The sequence below is a fragment of the Gracilinanus agilis genome, chromosome 4 (genome assembly GCF_016433145.1).
Source record: "Gracilinanus agilis isolate LMUSP501 chromosome 4, AgileGrace, whole genome shotgun sequence".
In the NCBI taxonomy this organism is placed as follows: Eukaryota; Metazoa; Chordata; class Mammalia; order Didelphimorphia; family Didelphidae; genus Gracilinanus; species Gracilinanus agilis.
Window position 1 is genome coordinate 233,969,402 of NC_058133.1, and position 19,714 is coordinate 233,989,115.

At 36.6% G+C, this 19,714-nt stretch overlaps 2 protein-coding genes across 2 annotated transcripts in view; one reads left to right on the top strand and one right to left on the bottom strand.

Annotated features, from left to right (window-relative positions):
• The window catches only part of DNAH17 (dynein axonemal heavy chain 17), a 233,897-nt gene that overhangs the window by 121,456 nt on the left and 92,727 nt on the right, over nt 1-19,714 (top strand). Inside the window, exons 41-42 of the mRNA XM_044675175.1 lie at nt 2,613-2,745; nt 4,687-4,814. Coding sequence (XP_044531110.1) covers nt 2,613-2,745; nt 4,687-4,814 — 261 coding nt within the window. The remainder of the gene's footprint in view (nt 1-2,612; nt 2,746-4,686; nt 4,815-19,714) is intronic.
• LOC123247659 (matrilysin-like) lies at nt 14,289-15,077 on the bottom strand. Its single transcript, XM_044676619.1, has one exon. It carries the CDS (start codon nt 15,075-15,077, stop codon nt 14,289-14,291), a length of 789 nt encoding a protein of 262 aa, XP_044532554.1.

The following is a 19,714-nucleotide window of genomic DNA, read 5'->3' on the forward strand; positions in this document are numbered from 1 at the left end:
TTCCTCTTGTCCTCCCCTCATTCCCCCGCCACACACACATACACCAAGACAGATCTCAACCCCCAATTTTGGGATACAGTGTGAAATGGGGGCCTATGGTTGGTGGGATGGAAAAGGATGAGGGGTTGGGATGAGGGCAGGGCATTCTAGATTAGGGGAGAAAATAAATCCCTTTCAGTGTAGGTAAGAAAAGATAAATCTATTGTGGCAGCAAGCCTGGGACAGCTTTCTTTTGTTAGATATGGCATGATTTATTGAACGGATCGCTTAAGTCACATAAGCCCACTGTTACTATGCTCTAAAATACTAATACTCTTCCTCCCCCCCTCCCCCCATTGAATTAGCAAGAGAATTTCACAAGTCTTACTGGTACCCTCTTCTGGTTTTTAGCTGCCAAAACCTCCCACTTTTTCTATGCTGCCCAAATCCCTGTTCACTTATAGAAAGAGTTCAACCCTTTTCCTTCTTAGCTCCCTGCAAAACTATAATAATCTCATTTTAAAGAATGTAGATGGTAATTATAAAGGCCTAAAGAGAAATAACCTGGGATGCAATAATAAGTAACAGAGTAGTTACAAATGCACAGGTCTTGCAGTCAAACCCAGTTTTCTCAGCATATTTTAAGTAAAACCTCTTTCTTAGTCGCTTTCTTTTCTTCTCTCTTACTGGATCAACCCCCCTTACTTCTTCTAGCTACTATAGCTAGAATCAGGCCCCCTTGAATGTTAATTCAGTTATTATTTCCAAGCCAGGGAATTTGATCTGGCAGGGTCCATATCCAATCCTCATAGAAACCATTTTACCCAGTCCTTAGCTCTAGGTCCACAATACCGTCCTAAACAATAAATCCCTTCTACTTTATCTCTTCTAACTTCCCTCCACCCTCATTCCCAAATAAAACATCTACTTGATGGGACTACCCTGAAGTTCCTTGATAATAAGAAAAGCTCCTCTTTTGATTTACCCCCAAAATTCTTCCCTTTGGGCTTCTGGTGGCTTGTGCACTTTGATTCACTTGACTTCTTCCGAATCTTTAGGGATATAGCTTCCAGCATTTTTCTCTTGTCCTCAACCCATTCACGTGCTCTATGGTATTTCTTCTGGCTGCTTAGGTGGGTGGTCTCAACTTTGTTTTAAGTTGTCTGTCTTGCCATAGAATTGATTCTGGGTTTTAAAAGTCAATGCCAGTGAAGTTCATGTTCTAACAAGTCCTACCAAACTGAGGAGATTTCTTCAATGGGTCTAGAGACAGACTGTGTCTCTGTAGTCTGATATCCTGCTTAACTTAGTTTGAAGGAATTCATCATCAAAAAGCTGACCAAGTTTTTTTGCTTATGTCAATTCATGAAATAATCAACTAGTGTAAAGAGAGAATTGTGATCTATGTTAATAAAGGGAAGACTACCATTGATTGTATAATATATATGCCCACTAGGGCATCTAACTACATGTATAGTTTGTGGGTGGCATAGCTAGATATAATCTGAAATCTGGCTTCCCTATGTATAGAGGAAAGCTAAGAGCCATACTTGTACCATTTGCCAATATGCCATTTTAGGGGGTGTAGAGGGAGCAACCAGACCTGCCTAAGGAGACTCATCAAAAGTGGGTGCTCTTTCTTCTAAAGTCTCCAAAAGGGATATATTAGCCTAGACATATATCTATCAAGTCCCCTCAGATATGGTAATCTAGGGAATGATAGTTTCAGAAGAAAAGTTGCTTCCCTGAGCTCTATTAAGGAAAAAAGTAGCCCTTAGCTTATATTCGCCAATTTAGTTCCTTCTGATTTGGTTTTTGCATCATTGTTATTTCTGGACATAGACTCTTTACCCTCCTCCCATCTCATACTCCTCAGGTCCCCTGGTTCTAGAATTGAACTGTCCCTTATAGCAAAAAACAACAGTTAAGCAACTAGCAGAGTGGCCACATATGACAGCATATGCAACATTCTTACCCTTCTCTCTGGGTATCATAATTACTTGTATTTCATCTTCATCAAATCACTCTTTTCATTTTATAATATTTCAGTCATTATATTATTTCTCTGGATTCATTTACCTCATTCAGTTCACATAAATCATCCGTTCCTCTGAATTCATTCTCTTCATAATTCTGATGGGGCAATGATATTTTACTGTCTTCATAAGCCATAATTTGTTCAGCTTCATCAATGAATGGCTTTCCTCTTTGTTTCCAATTTTTGCTACCATAAAAAGTGCTACTGTGCATATTATAGTATTTTTCCACATGTGGATTATTGGCTGCAAATTTTTAATTCTAGATTGGCTTTTTGCCATCTAAGTACACCTCAATATGACCTCCCCTCACCATGCATGCTTGGGAAAGCAAATAGAAGAAGAAAAATTAAACAGTTTTCAAAATAGCATATAAACCTCTCAAAATTAGGTTTTAATGATTTGGGATTATCTATTAGTTGGGATTATCCATGCCCATGCTTCTCTTGCATTGGTGAGGATTATGACTTATGGGTATCTGTTAAAGGATCCTTCTTACTTTTAGTCATTTCCTAGGGTGGATCCTTCTGCCAGAATGTATAAGACAAACTATAATGTGGTTCAGTGGCATATTAATCACATCCATCATCTCTTCAGGTCCTGAAATCCCTCAATAAGACCTATCTGAACTTGAAAAGAAAAGCTGTTGCAGTAGATCTTGACCCCAAAGCAGTCACGTGCGATGAACTTTTTGGCATCATTAATCCTGCGACAAGAGAGTGGAAAGATGGTAAAGACCAAGGAATCACCTTCTAGAAACCACCATCTAATAGCTGCATTTACTGTTTGTTATATTGCACTATTGGAGGAAAATACTATATGAGTACAGAGACAGAGATCACTCAAAACAGCTCTGAGTGGTTTACCCTGTTTCCTTATCCTTTCCATCCTTAATTCAGTCCACAAGTATTTACCCAGTACCCTTTATGTTCCAGGCACTGTGTAAAGTATTGGGGATTCAAAGATCACATATAGTAACAATAAAAATGATAATAATCACCACAACAATAAATAACAATAGTGAACAATTTATATAGTGCTTACTATGTGCCACACACTAAGCTAAGTGCTTTAGAATGATCTTATTTGATCCTTACTACTCAATGAGACGGTAGATGCTATTATTACCATTTTACAAGTGAGGAAATCAGGCAGACAGAGGTTAAGTGACTTACCTAAGGTCATATAGCTAGTTAGATCCCAAATCTGGATTTGAACTCAGGACTTCCTGACTCCAGGTCCAGCACTCTATCCACTATACCACCTTATACATCCTACTGGAGATTACTACATAGATAAGTGAACTGAAGATAATTTGAAAGGAGAAAGAAGCCTAATAGCTAAGGAGATCAGGAAAGACTTCCCAGAAGAAGTGACAACTTAGCTAACTAAGCCTTGAAAGGAAGCTAAGGATTTTAAGTTTCAGAGGTGAATGAGTTTGGAATGAATTATAGGCATGAAAGAAAGCCTATACAAGGCACTAGTGGCAAATAAATTTTCAGGGAACAAATAATCCATTCTCTAAGGCCCAGCTCAAATACTACTACTTCCACAAAGCTAAACTTCCCAGTTGGAAGTTATTTCTCTCTCACATAATCTCATAGTACTTTATCCCTGGAAACTTAGTATGTTTTCATTGGCATTATATTCAACTAATATAACTCTTTTCTGCTTAAGCACAAGGAAACTAGATGGCACAGTAAATAGAGTGTTAAGTTTGGAGTCAGGAAGATTTATCTTTGTGAGTTCAAATCTGGCCTTATTATGTGTGACCCTGGACAAGTCATTTAACCTGGTATGCCTCAGTTTCCTCATCTGTAATATAAACTAGAGAAGGAAATGGCAAACCACTCCAGTGTTTATCATTGTTTTATCCTGTCACTTTCTCTTAGCTCCACATATGCAATCAGCTCCCAAATCTTATGGTTTCTACCTACAATTTTTGCATTCATACCCATCTCTCCACCTACACAATCACTATCTGACTATACCTTATAATTGTTCTCCCTACTTTTTAATAATACATCATTCACATAGTTGCCAAAATAATTTTTCTTAAGTGCAAGTTTCCATATCATCTCCCTACTCAATAATTCAGTGGCTCCCTACTACCTCTGGAATAAAAACATTATTTCCACTATCTGGTACTTAAGCTCTTTACAACCTGGCCCCAATCTACCTTTCCTATTTTATAACTATACTCCCCTTCAACATTCTATTGTTCAGTCTGGCCTTCTTACTGTCTGTTTATGATACTTCATATTTATACCTTTGCTCTATCCATCTCTCATGACTAGAATTTACTCCTTCCTCATACCTTTCTGTCTGTTAGAATTCCTAGTTCCTTCAAGATTCCATTTTTAAAAAATTTCATTCAGACTTCTACATGAAGCCTTTCCTAATCTCCCAAGCAGCTAGTACCCCATCACATAGATTTGTATTATATGTATGTGTTGTCTTCCCCAAAAGCAATATAAATTCTTTAAGGAGAAATATTATTTCATTTTCATATTTTGTATCCCCAATACCTAGCACAGTTCCTAGCACATGGAAGGTGCTTAATAAATGCTTATTGATGGATTGATCTTATTAAAATTTCCTCTTCCTAAAGAATGTATTGATTCAAAAACTGAAAATAAAGTTAACTAAATTGAATTCTGTTACAACGCAGGGCTTTTTTCTACCATAATGCGAGACCTCGCTAACTTAACTCATCTTGGCCCCAAATGGATTGTTCTGGATGGAGACATAGATCCCATGTGGATTGAATCCTTAAACACTGTCATGGATGATAATAAGGTAAACTGAAGGAGTCACTGGACTTTTCCTTTTCTTATCATTTGATGATTTCCTTGTGCAAGGCTTTCTTGAATTTATGGTGAAATTCTTTCTTATCCCCAAAAATCCAAAATAGCACAAAGTCCAAGAGTATATTATGCATTATGTAAAAAAATCATTCATTTTCTGTTAAAATCATAAGCCTTAATTAGGGAATTCCACAGCAATTCAAACATTTATTTAAGATAGAGCATAGTCAGAAAATAAGCAGTAAAGGCAAGACTCTGCTAAATGAGTAAGACATGATCTACGGTATAAAGCACTTCCATTTTATACAGAGTCAGTTAGAGATTCTTATCTAAAAACATGCTTATCAGGATCCTTCAGCAGTCAGCAATCAGGCCTGGACATCTAGATCGGACTTCTAGGTCAGATATCATAGAGTTAGCTTATTTGCATATCAGCACCAAATACTCAGTCTGCTAACTGACCAAAGGAAGAGGTCTGGATATTTTAGGAATCAAAGGAGAAAATCTGGACTTTCAGTACTAATTTTCTTTCTTTCTTTTTAACAAACCCATTGCATAAACAAAGTATATATTATATATCTTTGGTCTTACCATATTTAACATTTTTACCAATGACTTCCAATGATTGTATGGAATTAGGAGGAATAAAAAAAGGAATACAATTGATGACAGACTTAAGATTCTTTAAGACCATGGTACACTGGAACAGCATTGTTCTTTATGAGATGAAATGCAAAGAGCATAAATATAATATCCTGAAATTAGGGGAAAAAATCAGTTACACAAGTAGATTTAGGAAGGTTTGGCATAATATTAGTTTAAATGAAAAAAGATGGTGTTGGCTACAAATTCCAAATAAGCCAATTGTGTAATATGACTTTTGAAAAGAAAGGAAGGAAAGAAGAGAGAGAAGGGAGGGGAGGGGAGGACGGGAGATAAAAGTAAGGAGGAGAGGGAAGGAAGGGGGAGGGGGGAAACTCATTTAGTCTTAGGTTATGTACATGCAGTTCCCCAAGTAAGACTGCTGATAATCCTTGTATAACGGTTGGACTACGTCTAAAGCATTCAGTTCTAGGCACCAGCTTTTAAGTATTAATCAACAAATTAAAAGTACCCAGAGAAGAGAAACAAGAATGGTAAAGAGTTTGAAATCATGTCATGTGGGGAAGAACTTAAAGATAGTGGGGATGTCTAACCTGGAAGAGGTAGGGGAGGGAAGATAGCTTGGGAAAGGGATATCATCATAGCTCTCTTCAAGTATTTTTAGGGATGCCATGCAGATGAGGGGCTGAATTTATCTTGTGCATCTCCAGAGGGTAAGAAAATGCATGAAATTTCCAGGAAAGGAATATTTGGGCTTAGAATTGGGGAATACCTCATAGAAGTGCTGAAAGTTATCTGACTCACTTCTGGGATGGATCCAAGATAGTGCCACCATGAGAATTCTCTCCAACCAATGATTAAAATATTGCCATAAAATGAATACAAGAGTGAGAGAACCAACAAGGAGACAGAATGAAACAACTTTCAAGAAAAGAAAAACCCAAAAGATAGGCAACAAACATCTGGAGCACTGGGGCAAGAGGGGAGCAGACCCAGCAAGAAGCTGTAGCAAAGAAGGAAGAGTAAGCCAAGAGTGAGCCATGCCCTCCCATCCCAAGGTTTGGGAACCTATGCCCGAGGCAACATCCAGATCCTGAGACCTTGCCTGAGCAAATAGAAGAGGTACCTGTGGAGAAGTTCAGAGTGCCAACCCAGAGAATTCTAGTCTGGGCTTGAGACAAGGACTTAATTCACACTTTGGGGTGGATGATAGTACTAAGAATTGATATTTTTGCCTAAAGGCTCAGGGTGGAGCTCCAAGACAAGACAATTCAAGGTTGTGCCAGATTGGATCAAGTACACGGGTAAGAAAAAAACTTGAGTTTAAGCCTAAGGTAGGAATTTGATCAATCCCCTGACCTGATCAAGATCAGAGAGAGATCAAAAGCTTACACCTAAGCCTGAGACAAGTCTTTAAGCTCTCAGCATCACGAGGGTCAATTGAATCAGCAGGGGGAAAGGACTCTCAGAGCTCTCAGCCCTCAGACTCATCTCCCCAAGCCTACCTATAATTAGATAGGAAAAATGAGCAAACAACAAAAAAGCACCTAACTCTAAAGATTGTTTTGGAGAACAGAGTACAGACACAGAAGGAGGGGAGACAATGAAAGCAAAGGAAACACACCCAAAGTCCAAAAGAAAAATATGACTTGAACACAGATTCTGGAAGAACTCAAAAAAGGACTTCAAAAATAAATTAAGAGACAGAGAAAAAGTGGGAAAGAGAAATGAAAATGATGCAAGGAGAAAGGAAAGTGATGCAAGAAGAAATAGGCCAATTGAAAAAGGAGAACCAAAAACTGACAGAGGAAAATCAGGCCTTAAAAATCAGAACTGACCATCTAGAAACATGATTTCATGAGAAATAAAGAAACAATAAAGCAGAATCAAAGTAATGAAAAAATAGAGGAAAACAAGATATCTTATTGAAAAAAACCCACTGACTTAGAAAATAGATCTAGGAGAGACAATTTCAGAATTTTTGGACTACCTGAAAGCCATGATCAAGAAAAACCTTGAATATCATATTATAAGAAATTATCAAAGATAACTTCCCAGAGATCCTTTAACAAGAAAATAAAATTGAAAATGAAAAAATTCATAGATCACTTCCAGAAAGAAATCCTCAAATGACAACTTCCAAGAATATAATAACTAAATTCAAGAGCCACCAAGTCAAGAAAAAAATACTTCAAGCAACCAGAAACCATTCAAATACCAGGGAGCTACAATCAGGATCACTCATGACCCTAGCAGCTTCTACACTAAAGGATCGAAAGTCATGGAATATGATATTCAGGGAGGCAAAAGATTTGGGTTTACAACCCAGAGTCACATATCCAGCAAAAATTACTATATTCTTTCAGGAGGAAAAATGGATATTCAATAATGTAGAAGATTTCCAAGAATTCTTTTTTTTTAAATTTTATTTATTTATAAAGATATTTTTCCATCTTTACATGATTCGTTTTCTTTCCCTCCCCTCTTCCCTCTCACCTCCCAGAGTCAACAAGCAATTCCACTGGGTTGTTACAAACATTATCACTTGATACCTATTTCCATATTATTCATTTTTCCTATAGAGAGATTTTATAAGGCCTAAACCCCAAATCACATGCCCATACATACATGTGATGTGATGTCATATGTTTTGCTTTTGCATTTTTACTCCTATAGCTCTTTCTCTCAATATGGATAGCATTCTTTTACATAAGTTCTTCAGGAGTGTCCTGGCTTATTGCATTACTTCTAGTAGAAAAATCCATTACAGTGGATTATTCCACAATGTTTTACTTTCTGTGTACAGCGTTTTTCTGGTTCTGCTCATTTCACTCTGCAACAGTTCATTGAGGTTCTCCAGCTTGAAATCATCAATCCTTATAGCACAATAGTAAACAATATATCACCATCATATACCACAATTTGTTTAACTATTCCCCAATTGAGAGACACCCCATCATTTTCCAATTTTTTCGCCACCACAAAGAACATGGCTATGAATGCTTTTGTACAAGTATTTTTCCTTACTATCTTTTTGGGGTACAAACCAAGCAGAGTATTGCTGGATCAAAGGGTAATGCATTCTTTTAAATCCCTTTGTACATAATTCCAAATTGCCCTCCAGAATGGCTGGATTAATTCACAGCTCTACCAGCAATGCTTTAATGTCCCAATTTTGCCACATCCCCTCGAACATTTATTATTTTCCTTTACTGTCATATTGGCCATTCTGCTAAGTATGAGGAGGTACCTCAGAATTCTTTTCATTTGCATTTCTCTAATTATGAGAGATTTTGAACACTTTTTCATGTGCTTATTGATGGTTTTGATTTCTTTATCTGAAAACTTGCCTATTCATGTCTCTTGACCATTTGTCAATTGGGGAATGGTTTGATTTTTTTGTACAATTATTGACTTGGCTCCTTTATAAATTTGAGAAATGAGACCTTTGTCAGAGGTTTTTGTTATAAAAATGCTTTCCCAATTTGTTTCTTCCTTTCTAATTTCAGTTGCATTGGTTTTGTTTGTACAGAAACGTTTTGATTTAATATAATCAAAATTATTCATTTTACATTTTGTAGTATTCTCTGTCTCATGTTTGGTTTTAAACTTCTTCCTTTCCATAGATCTGACAGATATACTATTCTATGTTCCCCTAATTTGTTTGTGATTTCCCTCCTTATATTTAAGTCATTTACCCACTCTGAGTTAATCTTGGTATAGGGTGTCTAAGCCTAATTTCTCCCACACTGTTTTTTTTTTATTTTTTTTTTATTTTAAACCCTTAACTTCTGTGTATTGACTCATAGGTGGAAGATTGGTAAGGGTAGGCAATGGGGGTCAAGTGACTTGCCCAGGGTCACACAGCTGGGAAGTGTCTGAGGCCGGATTTGAACCTAGGACCTCCCGTCTCTAGGCCTGGCTCTCAATCCACTGAGCTACCCAGCTGCCCCTCCCACACTGTTTTCCAATTCTCCCAGCAGTTTTTGTCAAAAAGTGAGTTTTTGTCCCAAAAGCTGGAATCTTTGGGTTTATTGAACACTATCTTGCTACTGTCATTTACTCCAAGTCTTCTCCATTGTTCTACCCATCTATCTCTAAACCAGTACCATAAAGTTTTAATTTTTTTTTAAACCCATAACTTCTGTGTATTGGCTCCTAGGTGGAAGAGTGGTAAGGGTGGGAAATGGGGGTCAAGTGGCTTGCCCAGGGTCACACAGCTGGGAAGTGTCTGAGGCTGGATTTAAACCTAGGACCTCCCATCTCTAGGCCTGACTCTCAATCCACTGAGCTACCCAGCTGCCCTGTACCATAAAGTTTTAATGATCACTACTTTATAGTATAGTTTGAGATCTGGTAAAGCCTAAGCCTCCATCCATCACCTTTTTCCCCATTATTTCCCTTGATATTATTGATCTTTTGTTCTTCCAGATGAACTTTGTAATAATTTTTTCTAATTCTATAAAAAAAGTTTTTTGGTAGTTTTAGGTAGGATTGTCATTTTTATATTAGCTCATCCTACCCATGAGCAATTGATGTTTTTCCAAATGTTTAGATCTAGTTTTATTAGTGTGAAGAGTGTTTTGTAGTTATGTTCATATAATTCCTGAATTTGTCTTGGCAATTAGATTCCCAGGTCTTTTATCTTGTCTAGAATAATTTTAAATGGAGTTTCTTTTGCTGCTGGGTTTTGTTGGAAACATATAGGAATGCTGATTTATGTGGGTTTATTTTGTACCCTGCAATTTTGCTGAAGTTATTATTTCCACTAGTTTTTAGTTGATTTTCTTGGATTCTCTAGGTGTATACCATCATGTCATCTGCAAAGAGTGATAGTTTAGTTTCCTCAGTGCCTGCTTTGATCACTTCAATTTCTTTTTCTTCTCTAATTGCTACTTGCTGGTATTTCTAGTACAATATTAGATAGTAGTGGTGATAATGGGCATCCCTGCTTCACTCTTGATTTTTATTGGGAAGGCATCTAACTTATTCCCCTTTCAGATGATACTTGCTGATGGTTTTAAATAAATACTGTTTATTATTTTGAGGAATGGCCCTTCTATTCCTATACTTTCTAGTGTTTTCAGTAGGAATGGGTGTTGTATTTTGTCAAAGGCTTTTTCTGCATCTATTGAGATAATCATGTGATTTCTATTAGTTTGGTTTTTGATATATGGTCAATCATATGGATGGTTTTCCTAATATTAAACCATCTTTGCATCCTTCGTATAAATCCCAGCTGGTCATAGTGAATAATGCTTATGATAACTTGTTGTAGCCTTTTAGGTAGTGTTTTATTTAATATTTTTGCATCTCTGTTCATTAAGGAGATTGGTCTATAGTTTTCCTTCTCTTTTTTTGTTCTTCCTGGCTTGGGAATCAGTACCATATTTGTATCATAAAAAGAATTTGGCAAGACTCCTTCTTTGCCTATTTTATCAAATAGTTTGTAGAGTACTGGGATTAATTGATCTTTAAATGTTTAATAGAATTCACTTGTGAATCCATCTGGCCCTGGTGATTTTTTCTTAGGAAATTCTTTGATGGCATGTTCAATTTCTTTTTCTTCTTTGGGATTATTCAAGTATTCTACTTCCTCTTTTGTTAATCTAGGCAATTTACATTTTTGTAAATATTCATCCATTTCATCTAAATTGCCATATTGTCATATAATTGGGCAAAATAGTTCTTAATAATTACCTTAATTTCCTCTTCATTAGAGGTGAGGTCATCCTTTTCATTCATGATACTGTTTATTTGGTTTATTTTCTTTCTTTTTCTTAATTAAATTAACCAATACTTTATTTTATTTGCTTTTTCAAAATACCAGCTCCTAGTCTTATTTATTAGTTCATTGTTTCTTTACTTTCAATTTTATTAATTTCTCCCTTGATTTTTAGGGTTTCTAATTTGGTCTTTATCTGAGGGTGTTTTAATTTGTTCTTTTTCTAATTTTGTTTTAGTTGCACATCCGATTAGTTAATCTCTTTTCTCTTTTTTAATATGGGCACTCAGCGCTATAAATTCCCCACCCCCCCAGTACTGCTTTTGCAGTTGATATGTTGTTACTGCATTGTCATTCTCTTCAATGAAATAATTCATTATTTCTATGATTTGTTCTTTAACCAACCAGTTTTGGAGAATCATATTATTTAATTTCAAATTAATTTTTTATTTGCCTCTCCATGTACATGTACTAATTATAATTTTTATTGTATTATCTGAAAAGTTGCATTCATTATTTTTGCTTTTCTGCATTTGTTTGGAATGTTTTTATGCCCCAGTATATGGTCAATCTTTGTGAATGTACCAGTGCTGCTGGAAAAGAAGGTGTATTCTTTTTTATTCCTATTTATTTTATTTTTCTATGATTTCATTCATATCTCTTCTTTCTTATTTACTTTTTGGTTTGATTTATCTAGATCTGATAGAGAAAGCTTGAGGTCTCCCACTAGTATAGTTTTACTAACTATTTCCTCCTTAAGCTCCAATAGTTTCTCCTTTAAAATTCTGAATGTTATACCATTTGGTGCATGCATGTTGAGTACTGATATTTCTTCATTGTCTATACTACCTTTTATCAGGATGTAATTACCTTCCTTATCTCTTTTAATCAGTTCTATTTTTACGTTGGCTTTTTTAGATATTATGATTGCGACTCCTGCCTTCTTTTTCTCAACCCAATAAATTCTGTTCCAGCCTCTTAACATTTACCCTGTGTGTGTCTACCCACCTCATGTGTGTTTTTTTTTAATTTGAAATATTTTATTTAATTAATTGATTTAGAATATTTTTCCATGGTTCCATAATTCATGTTCTTTCCCTCCCCTCCTCTCACCCTCATCCTGTAGCTAACAAGCAGTTCCTTATTACATGTGTTATTGATTAAGATCTATTTCCATATTATTGATATTTGCACTAGGGTGATCGTTTAGAGTCTATGTCCCCAATCATATCCCCATCGACTCATGTGATGGGGCAGTTGTTTTCTTCTGTGTTTCTACTCCCATAATTCTTTCTCTGGATGTGGATAGCATTCTTTCTCATAGGTCCCTCAGACTTTTCCTGGGTCATTTTGCATTGCTGCCAGTACAGAAGTCCATTACATTCGATTTTACCACAGTGTATCAGTCTCTGTGTACAATGTTCTTCTGGCTCTGCTCCTTTAACTCTGCATCAATTCCTGGAGGTCGTTCCAGTTCACGTGGAATTCCTTCAGTTTCATTATTTATTTTAGCACAATAGTATTCCATCACAGATACCACAATTTGTTCTGTCATTTCCCAATTGAAAGGCATACCCTCATTTTCTAATTTTTAATCACCACAAAGAGCATGGCTATAAACATTTTTGTACAAGTCTTTTTTCTTATTATCTCTTTGGGTATAAACTCAGCAGTGGTATGGCTGGATCAAAGAGCAGCCAGTCTTTTAAAGCCCTTTGAGCATAGTTCCAAATTGCCATCCAGAATAAATGGATCAATTCACAACTCCACCAGCAATGCATTAGTGTCCCAATTTTGTCATATCCCCTCCAATATTTATTACTTTCCTTTGCTGTCATGTTAGCCAGTCTGCTAGGTGTGAGGTGGTACCTCAGAGTTGTTTTGATTTGCATTTCTCTAATTATAAGAGATTTAGAACACTTTTTTATGTGTTTATGGATAGTTTTGATTTCTTTATCTGAAAATTGCCTATTCATGTCCCTTGCCCATTTATCAATTGTGGAATGACTTGCTTTTTTTGTAAAATTGATTTATCTCCTTATAAAATTGAGTAATTAGACCTTTGTAAGAGGTGCATATCAGTTTTTTATACAAAAAATTTTTAAATTTAAAAAATTTTATATGGTACTCAGTATTCTGTTACTTTTAGTGCTCCTAGGGAATGACCACTGTTATAACTCTACTTATTAAGGTCTTGGTATTATAGGGGCTTCCAATCACACTTCATAAGATGATGGTGCTGGAAGCATAAAAGAACTTCAGAAATAATCATATCTATCTCTAATATGCTTCTGTGACAGGCAATCAGCTCCCCAAACTGGTCAGTCTACACAGAACTTTTGTCAGTTTTCCAGGGACAATGATTATAAAATTAAAAGAATTGACTTGCCTTTCCATTTGTTTGGCAAAAACCATTATATGCTTTTGGTGCATTGGTGACTATTTCTAACGTAGACCTAGATTGTTCTGGGAAGAGTAGAAGAAAAATTTGGAATCCCTCCTCAATCAAAGTACATCACCATTTGGCACATACCTATATGGCAGAGAATTGGGTACCCCTAGGTATTTTAGAAAGTAAGGTGGGAGAAGAGTATGGTGGAATGAATACTTGGGCTAGGATATGGGATACTCATGTTCTCTTTCTAGTTCTGTAACCACCTTGCTGTATGATTTGGGGCAAGCCACTTGTCCAGCCAGGGCTTCAGTGGTTGGATTCTGTTCTAAGACAAACTTGCCCTTGTTCTGGTTATCAACCAACTCAGTTGTGTTGCTTTGGATATGATAAGGGAGGATATGAAGCACAAGTTTTGGCATTAGTCACAGGACTATGTGAATATGAAGGGAAAATAATGAGACTAGTCCTCCCTGATGATAGAGACAGTCTATAGCTCAAGTCCTCAGTGCACTTTGTTTCTAGTAGATGCTTAATAAGTTTTTGCTGAATAAAATAAATAAATTAATGAAACAAAACATTGTAATTTTGTGCTTAGTCTTTGATTTCTAAAGAAAGCCATTAATTTAAAAGCATTTTAATTGTTATAGAAATTCATAAAAAATTAAAGCATCCTGATAGAGTAGGAATGTAGAAGAATCTGTTAAATGCTTGTTTTTTCTTTTAGATTTGTAATTGTTCTTAAATTAAGAACTCCCTTTTCCATAAAGTGTCTGAATGCTGTTGATATCATCATCTGACAGAAATAAGTCTTCTGAGTTGAAAATGCGATAGGTAGGGTACATCACAGCTTTAGGGTCAGAAGAATGAGCTAGCCCCAAAGAATGGCCAAATTCATGAGTAGCAGTAAATAAAAAGTTAACTCCTAATTGGCTGCCATCACTCCACTGTTCATCATTATCAAAGTGAGCATCTCCTCCTAATCCTATCCCTGGTGCAAATGCATGAGCTAGGATTCCTCCTGGTCCATCAAATGGATTGAAGTCTCCATGAGCTCCTCTGGTGAAACTAGTCATAATATCTGCATCTCCTATTAACACTCTCTTGAAGATTAATGGTGAAACTTCACTCCATTGGGCAAAAGCCTTCTCTACTAACTGATCCACTTTATATTTTGGCATGTCCAAAGTATAAGAGAGAATCCTGTAGGTCACAACATTGGAAGGCCATTTAGGGGTGTTAGGATACAACTGGAAATTTTCTACACCAGGTACTCCACATCTAGGTTTCTGAATTATTTCCATAGTTTCAGGGTTTAAAACTCCTGTTTCTGATAGGCCAAAGAATTTTTGCAGTTTTTTTATTTTGTCTTCCATATTGCTTTCATATGGTTCAGGAAAATATGCATAGTATTTATTGAGATATTCCTCTGCTATTTTCCATTGTTGATAATCAATTTTTTCAATTTCCGGGGGCAGAGGAAAAGCAAGGATGCATGTCCAGAGACTCACTATGCATAATGCAGAGTAGAGCATAATTGCTGTCAAGAAACTCTTCTTCAGGACCTTATATTTGATACAATAATTGCTGATCTAGTCTGCAAGTTTATATAGTTTTTTATCCTGAGTGTGTCAATAGGTGGCTCACCTTTTAAAGTATTTTCTTGCTCCTGTTTTTTAGATCTTTCAAAAGTTTTTTTTTTCCTAATGAAAATGAGTAAGCATTAGGTTGAATCAGCAAGATGTTCAGTCTGTGTTTGTTTTTCTAAAGATTTTTTTCTTCCTGTAAGCTTTATGGTTTCAGCCAATCACTATGTTAATTGTATTGGCTCAGGCTTGTTCTTCTTAATTAAGTTGATAGAACATTCTTGGGGATAATCTTCTCCCTTCTTACCCACATACATTTAAAAAGGAAAGGCTAGGCGGGGGAACTTGGAGTAATATTGTTATAGGGGTGCAAATGGTGAACCGTTGGGTTCAGGAAGGAAACCTTTCTCAAGAATGAGAGGTCTCCAAACTTAGCTCAAAAGTAAAAAGAGAGATTTATTAGTAAAATAGGATTAATGGCCAGCAAGACAGCACAAATGGAGCAACTATGGGGGGCTGCTCCATGTGTGTTTCTTATAGACAGCATATGGTAGGGTTTTGGTTTTTAATCCTCTCTGCTATCTGCTTTCCATTTTATGGGATGAGTTCATTGTATTCACATTTAGAGTTATGATTACCACCTGTGTATTCCCCATCATTTTGATTTCCTCTTTTAATCTTGCCCTTTCTTCTTTCACTATTTTCTTTTACATAAGTTTTGATTTTAATAAGTCCCCCTTTTCCCTACCCTTATTTTACTTTCCTTCCCACCCCCTCTCTTATGTTCCCCTTTTATTTCTCTTTAAGGTCTATTAATCACCCTCCCAACCTTTCCCTCCCTTTTAATACCCCTTGTCCCATCCCCCTCCCCCTTCCTTATTCCCTATCAACTTCCCTGTAAGGAAAGATAGAGTTCTATACCCCAATAGATCTGGCTGTTCTTCCCCCTCACAACTGATTCCACTGAGAGTAAGGTTTAAGTATTGCCTATTACCACTCTCTTCTTCCCCTTCATATAATAGTATTCTCCACCCTGCCCCCTGCAATGCACCTCTTTATGTGGTATAATTTATCCTATTTTTCTTTTTCCTTCAAGTTTTTCTTAGTACCATCCTCTTTTTCTGTCCCCCCCCATTTCTTTTACATATCATCTTGAACAACTTAATACCACAACCTCTGCCTATGAATAATTCTATCTACAATGATAATGACATCTACTATTATAAAACAATTTTTAAGAGTTAACAAATATAATTTTTCTATATAGGAGTATAAACAATTTGACCTTAATGAAGCCCTTAAATTTTTTTCCTTCTTATTTACCTTTTCATGTTTCTCTTGAATTTTGTATTTGGACATCAAATTTTCCATTTAGTTCTGTTTTTTTCTTTAGAAATGCTTGGAAATCTGTTTTTTTTTCTTTAGAAATGCTTGGAAATCTTCTATTTTGTTAAATTCCCATGCTTTCCCCTGAAAGTATATAGTCAGTTTTAATGGGTAGGTGATTCTTTGTTGTAGATCCAATTCTCTTGCCTTCCTGAATATCGTATTCCAAACCTTGTAGTCCTTTAGTGTGGAGGCTGCCAGATCTTGTGTAATCCTAACAGGGCCTCCTTGATATCTGAATTTTCTCTTTCTGACTGTTTGAAATATTTTCTCCTTGGCTTGGAATCTCTTGAATTTGGCTCTAACATTTTGGGGATTTAATGTAGGAGGGTGATCTATGAACTCTTTCAATGTCTATTTTGCCCTCTTGTTCGAGAATATCAGGACAGTTTTCTTGGATAATTTCTTATAATATGATGTTGTAAGGAATAAGAATTAAGGATTTGGCTAAATTTATGAGAATTCTAAGATAGTATTGTGGTTGCCGATTTGAAAATATTTCTAGCTCAAGTCAAATTGACTTTCAGTAGCTTTATTTACAAACAGGTGGAAAGAGTGAAAGTAGAGAAATGTAAAAGAGCATAGAGAAGACTAGCCTATCACCCTAAATGTTACTCCAATCTCTGGCTCAACCCAGCTAGGGCTCTTTAACCCCTCAGCCAGAGGACTCAGTGGTGAATTAAACAAGGATTCAACCTATGTGGCCTCCTCCAAGAAGGGGAGGCCTTTTCAGAACTAATCTCTCCAGAAGTCAGGAAAGAATGGTCAGCTTCTCCCTCACCCAGGTTGAAGTTCCAAAGGAGAAGATCCAGGAGCATCTTACCAGAAGTAGTCCAAGAGCCAGAGTCCCAGGTCACGGTCCCAGTCCAAGATCCTCCAAGTCTGAAAATTCAGGCCAAAAACCCCCTTGGACAGTATTGTATTGAATTGGGGAGGTACCATTTAAAAGTAGTGTTCGTGGACACGTGGGAGCTTTGAGACTACATTACCCATGATTCCAATGGGTCTTAGGGCCTGAGAACATGGAAGGTCCCCATGCAGGGGGAGTTTAAATTCAGGGGGAGGGCCTAGAGGAGGTCTCTTGACCTTCCTGAGGGCTGGCTAGAAGATGGACTCCGGTGGTAAATATAAAAGATAGGCGTGGTCTTATATATATTTTACCAGCATGGCCATGGCTTTAATTAAACTACTAATTTCTATATTTATATCAGTCTTTATCATTTTTAATCGTAACAACAGGAAGTTCACAACTTTTATAGTCCTTTTACCACATCACTTGCTGTCCCTTTCTCCACTTTACAGAAGCCAATTGCCGTCTTTAAATTTGCTTAGTACTGCTTGGGGGGTGGTCAGTTGTCACAGTTGTCTGGAGTTGTCACCCACTTTAGTAAGTGGTTTGCAGACCTCCCCTACTTAGTGTTAAGTACGGGTGTTTTCAGTTTTTGTTGATTAATTTAAAAATAGGCAAGGGAAGAAGTTAATGCTATCTTCACAATGTCAAGGCTTTTCTTTTGTTCCAGGCTTTCAGGTAGACCAATAATTCTCAAGTTGTCTCTCCTGGATCTGTTTTCTAGATTAATTACCTTTTCAATGAGATGTTTTATGTTTCCTTCTACTTTTTTGTTCTTTTGATTTTGCATTATTAATTCTTGCTGTCTTGCGAGATCTTTAGTTTCTACTTACCCAATTCTAGTCTTTAAAGACTGATTTTTAGCTATGATTTTTTCATTTCCCTTTTTGGTTTGACCTATCCTACTTTTCATAGCTTCCAGTTGGTCTCCAATTCTGGTCTCCAATTTGCTTATTACTTCATTTGATTTCTGTGCCTCTTTTTCCATATGGGCAATTTTGTTTTTTAAGCTGCTATTTTCTTTTTCTATTACTTTCATTTCTTTTTCCCACTTCTGATTTTTCTTCTATCTTTTTTTTAACATTTATTAATATACATTTTTAACATGGTTACCTGATTCATGCTCCTCCTATCCCCTTCACCCACCCCCCCCCCGCACTCCCCACAACCATGGCCGATGCGCATTTCCACTAGTTTTGTCATGTGTCCTTGATCAAGACCAATTTCCAAATTGTTGGTAGTTGCATTGGTGTGGTAGTTTCGAGTCCACACCCTCAATCACGTCCACCCCAACCCATGCGTTCAAGCAGTTGTTTTTCTTATATGTTTCCTCTCCTGCAGTCCTTCCTCTGAATGTGGGTAACATTCTTTACCATAAATCCCTCAGAGTTGTCCTGGGTCATTGCATTGCTGCTGGTACAGAAGCCCATTACATTCAATTTTACCACAGTATATCAGTCTCTGTGTACAGTGTTCTTTTGGCTCTGCTCCTTTCGCTCTGCATCAGTTCCCGGAGGTCTCTCCAGTTCGCCTGGAACTCCTCCAGTTTATTATTCCTTTTAGCACAATGGTATTTCATCACAAGCATATACCACAGTTTGTTCAGCCATTCCCCAATTGAAGGACATCCCCTCCTTTTCCAATTTGTTGCCACCACAAAAAGCGCAGCTATAAATATTTTCATACAAGTCTGTTTATCTATGATCTCTTTGGGGTACAAACCCAGCAATGGTATGGCTGGATCAAAGGGCAGGCATTCTTTTATAGCCCTTTGAGCATGGTTCCAAATTGCCAGCCAGAATGGCTGGAGCAGTTCACAGCTCCACCAGCAATGCATTAATGTCCCAATTTTGCCACATCCCCTCCAGCATTCATTACTCTCCCCTTCTTTCATTTTAGCCAGTCTGCTAGGTGTGAGGTGATACCTCAGAGTTGTTTTGATTTGCATTTCTCTAATTATTAGAGATTTGGAACACTTTCTCATGTGCTTATTGATTCTTTTGATTTCTTTACCGGAAAATTGCCTATTCATGACTCTTTCCCATTTATCAATTGGGGAATGGCTTGATTTTTTATACAATTGCTTTAACTCCTTGTATATTTGAGTAATTAGACCCCTGTCAGAGTTTTTCGTTATAAAGATTTTTTCCCAATTTGTTGTTTCCCTTCTGATTTTGACTACATTGTTTTTGTTTGTACAAAACCTTTTTAGTTTAATATAATCAAAACCATTTAATTTACATTTTGTGATTTTCTCTAACTCTTGCTTGGTTTTAAAGTCTTTCCTTTCCCAGAGATCTGACAAGTATACTATTCTGTGTTCACTTAACTTGTTTATAGTTTCCCTCTT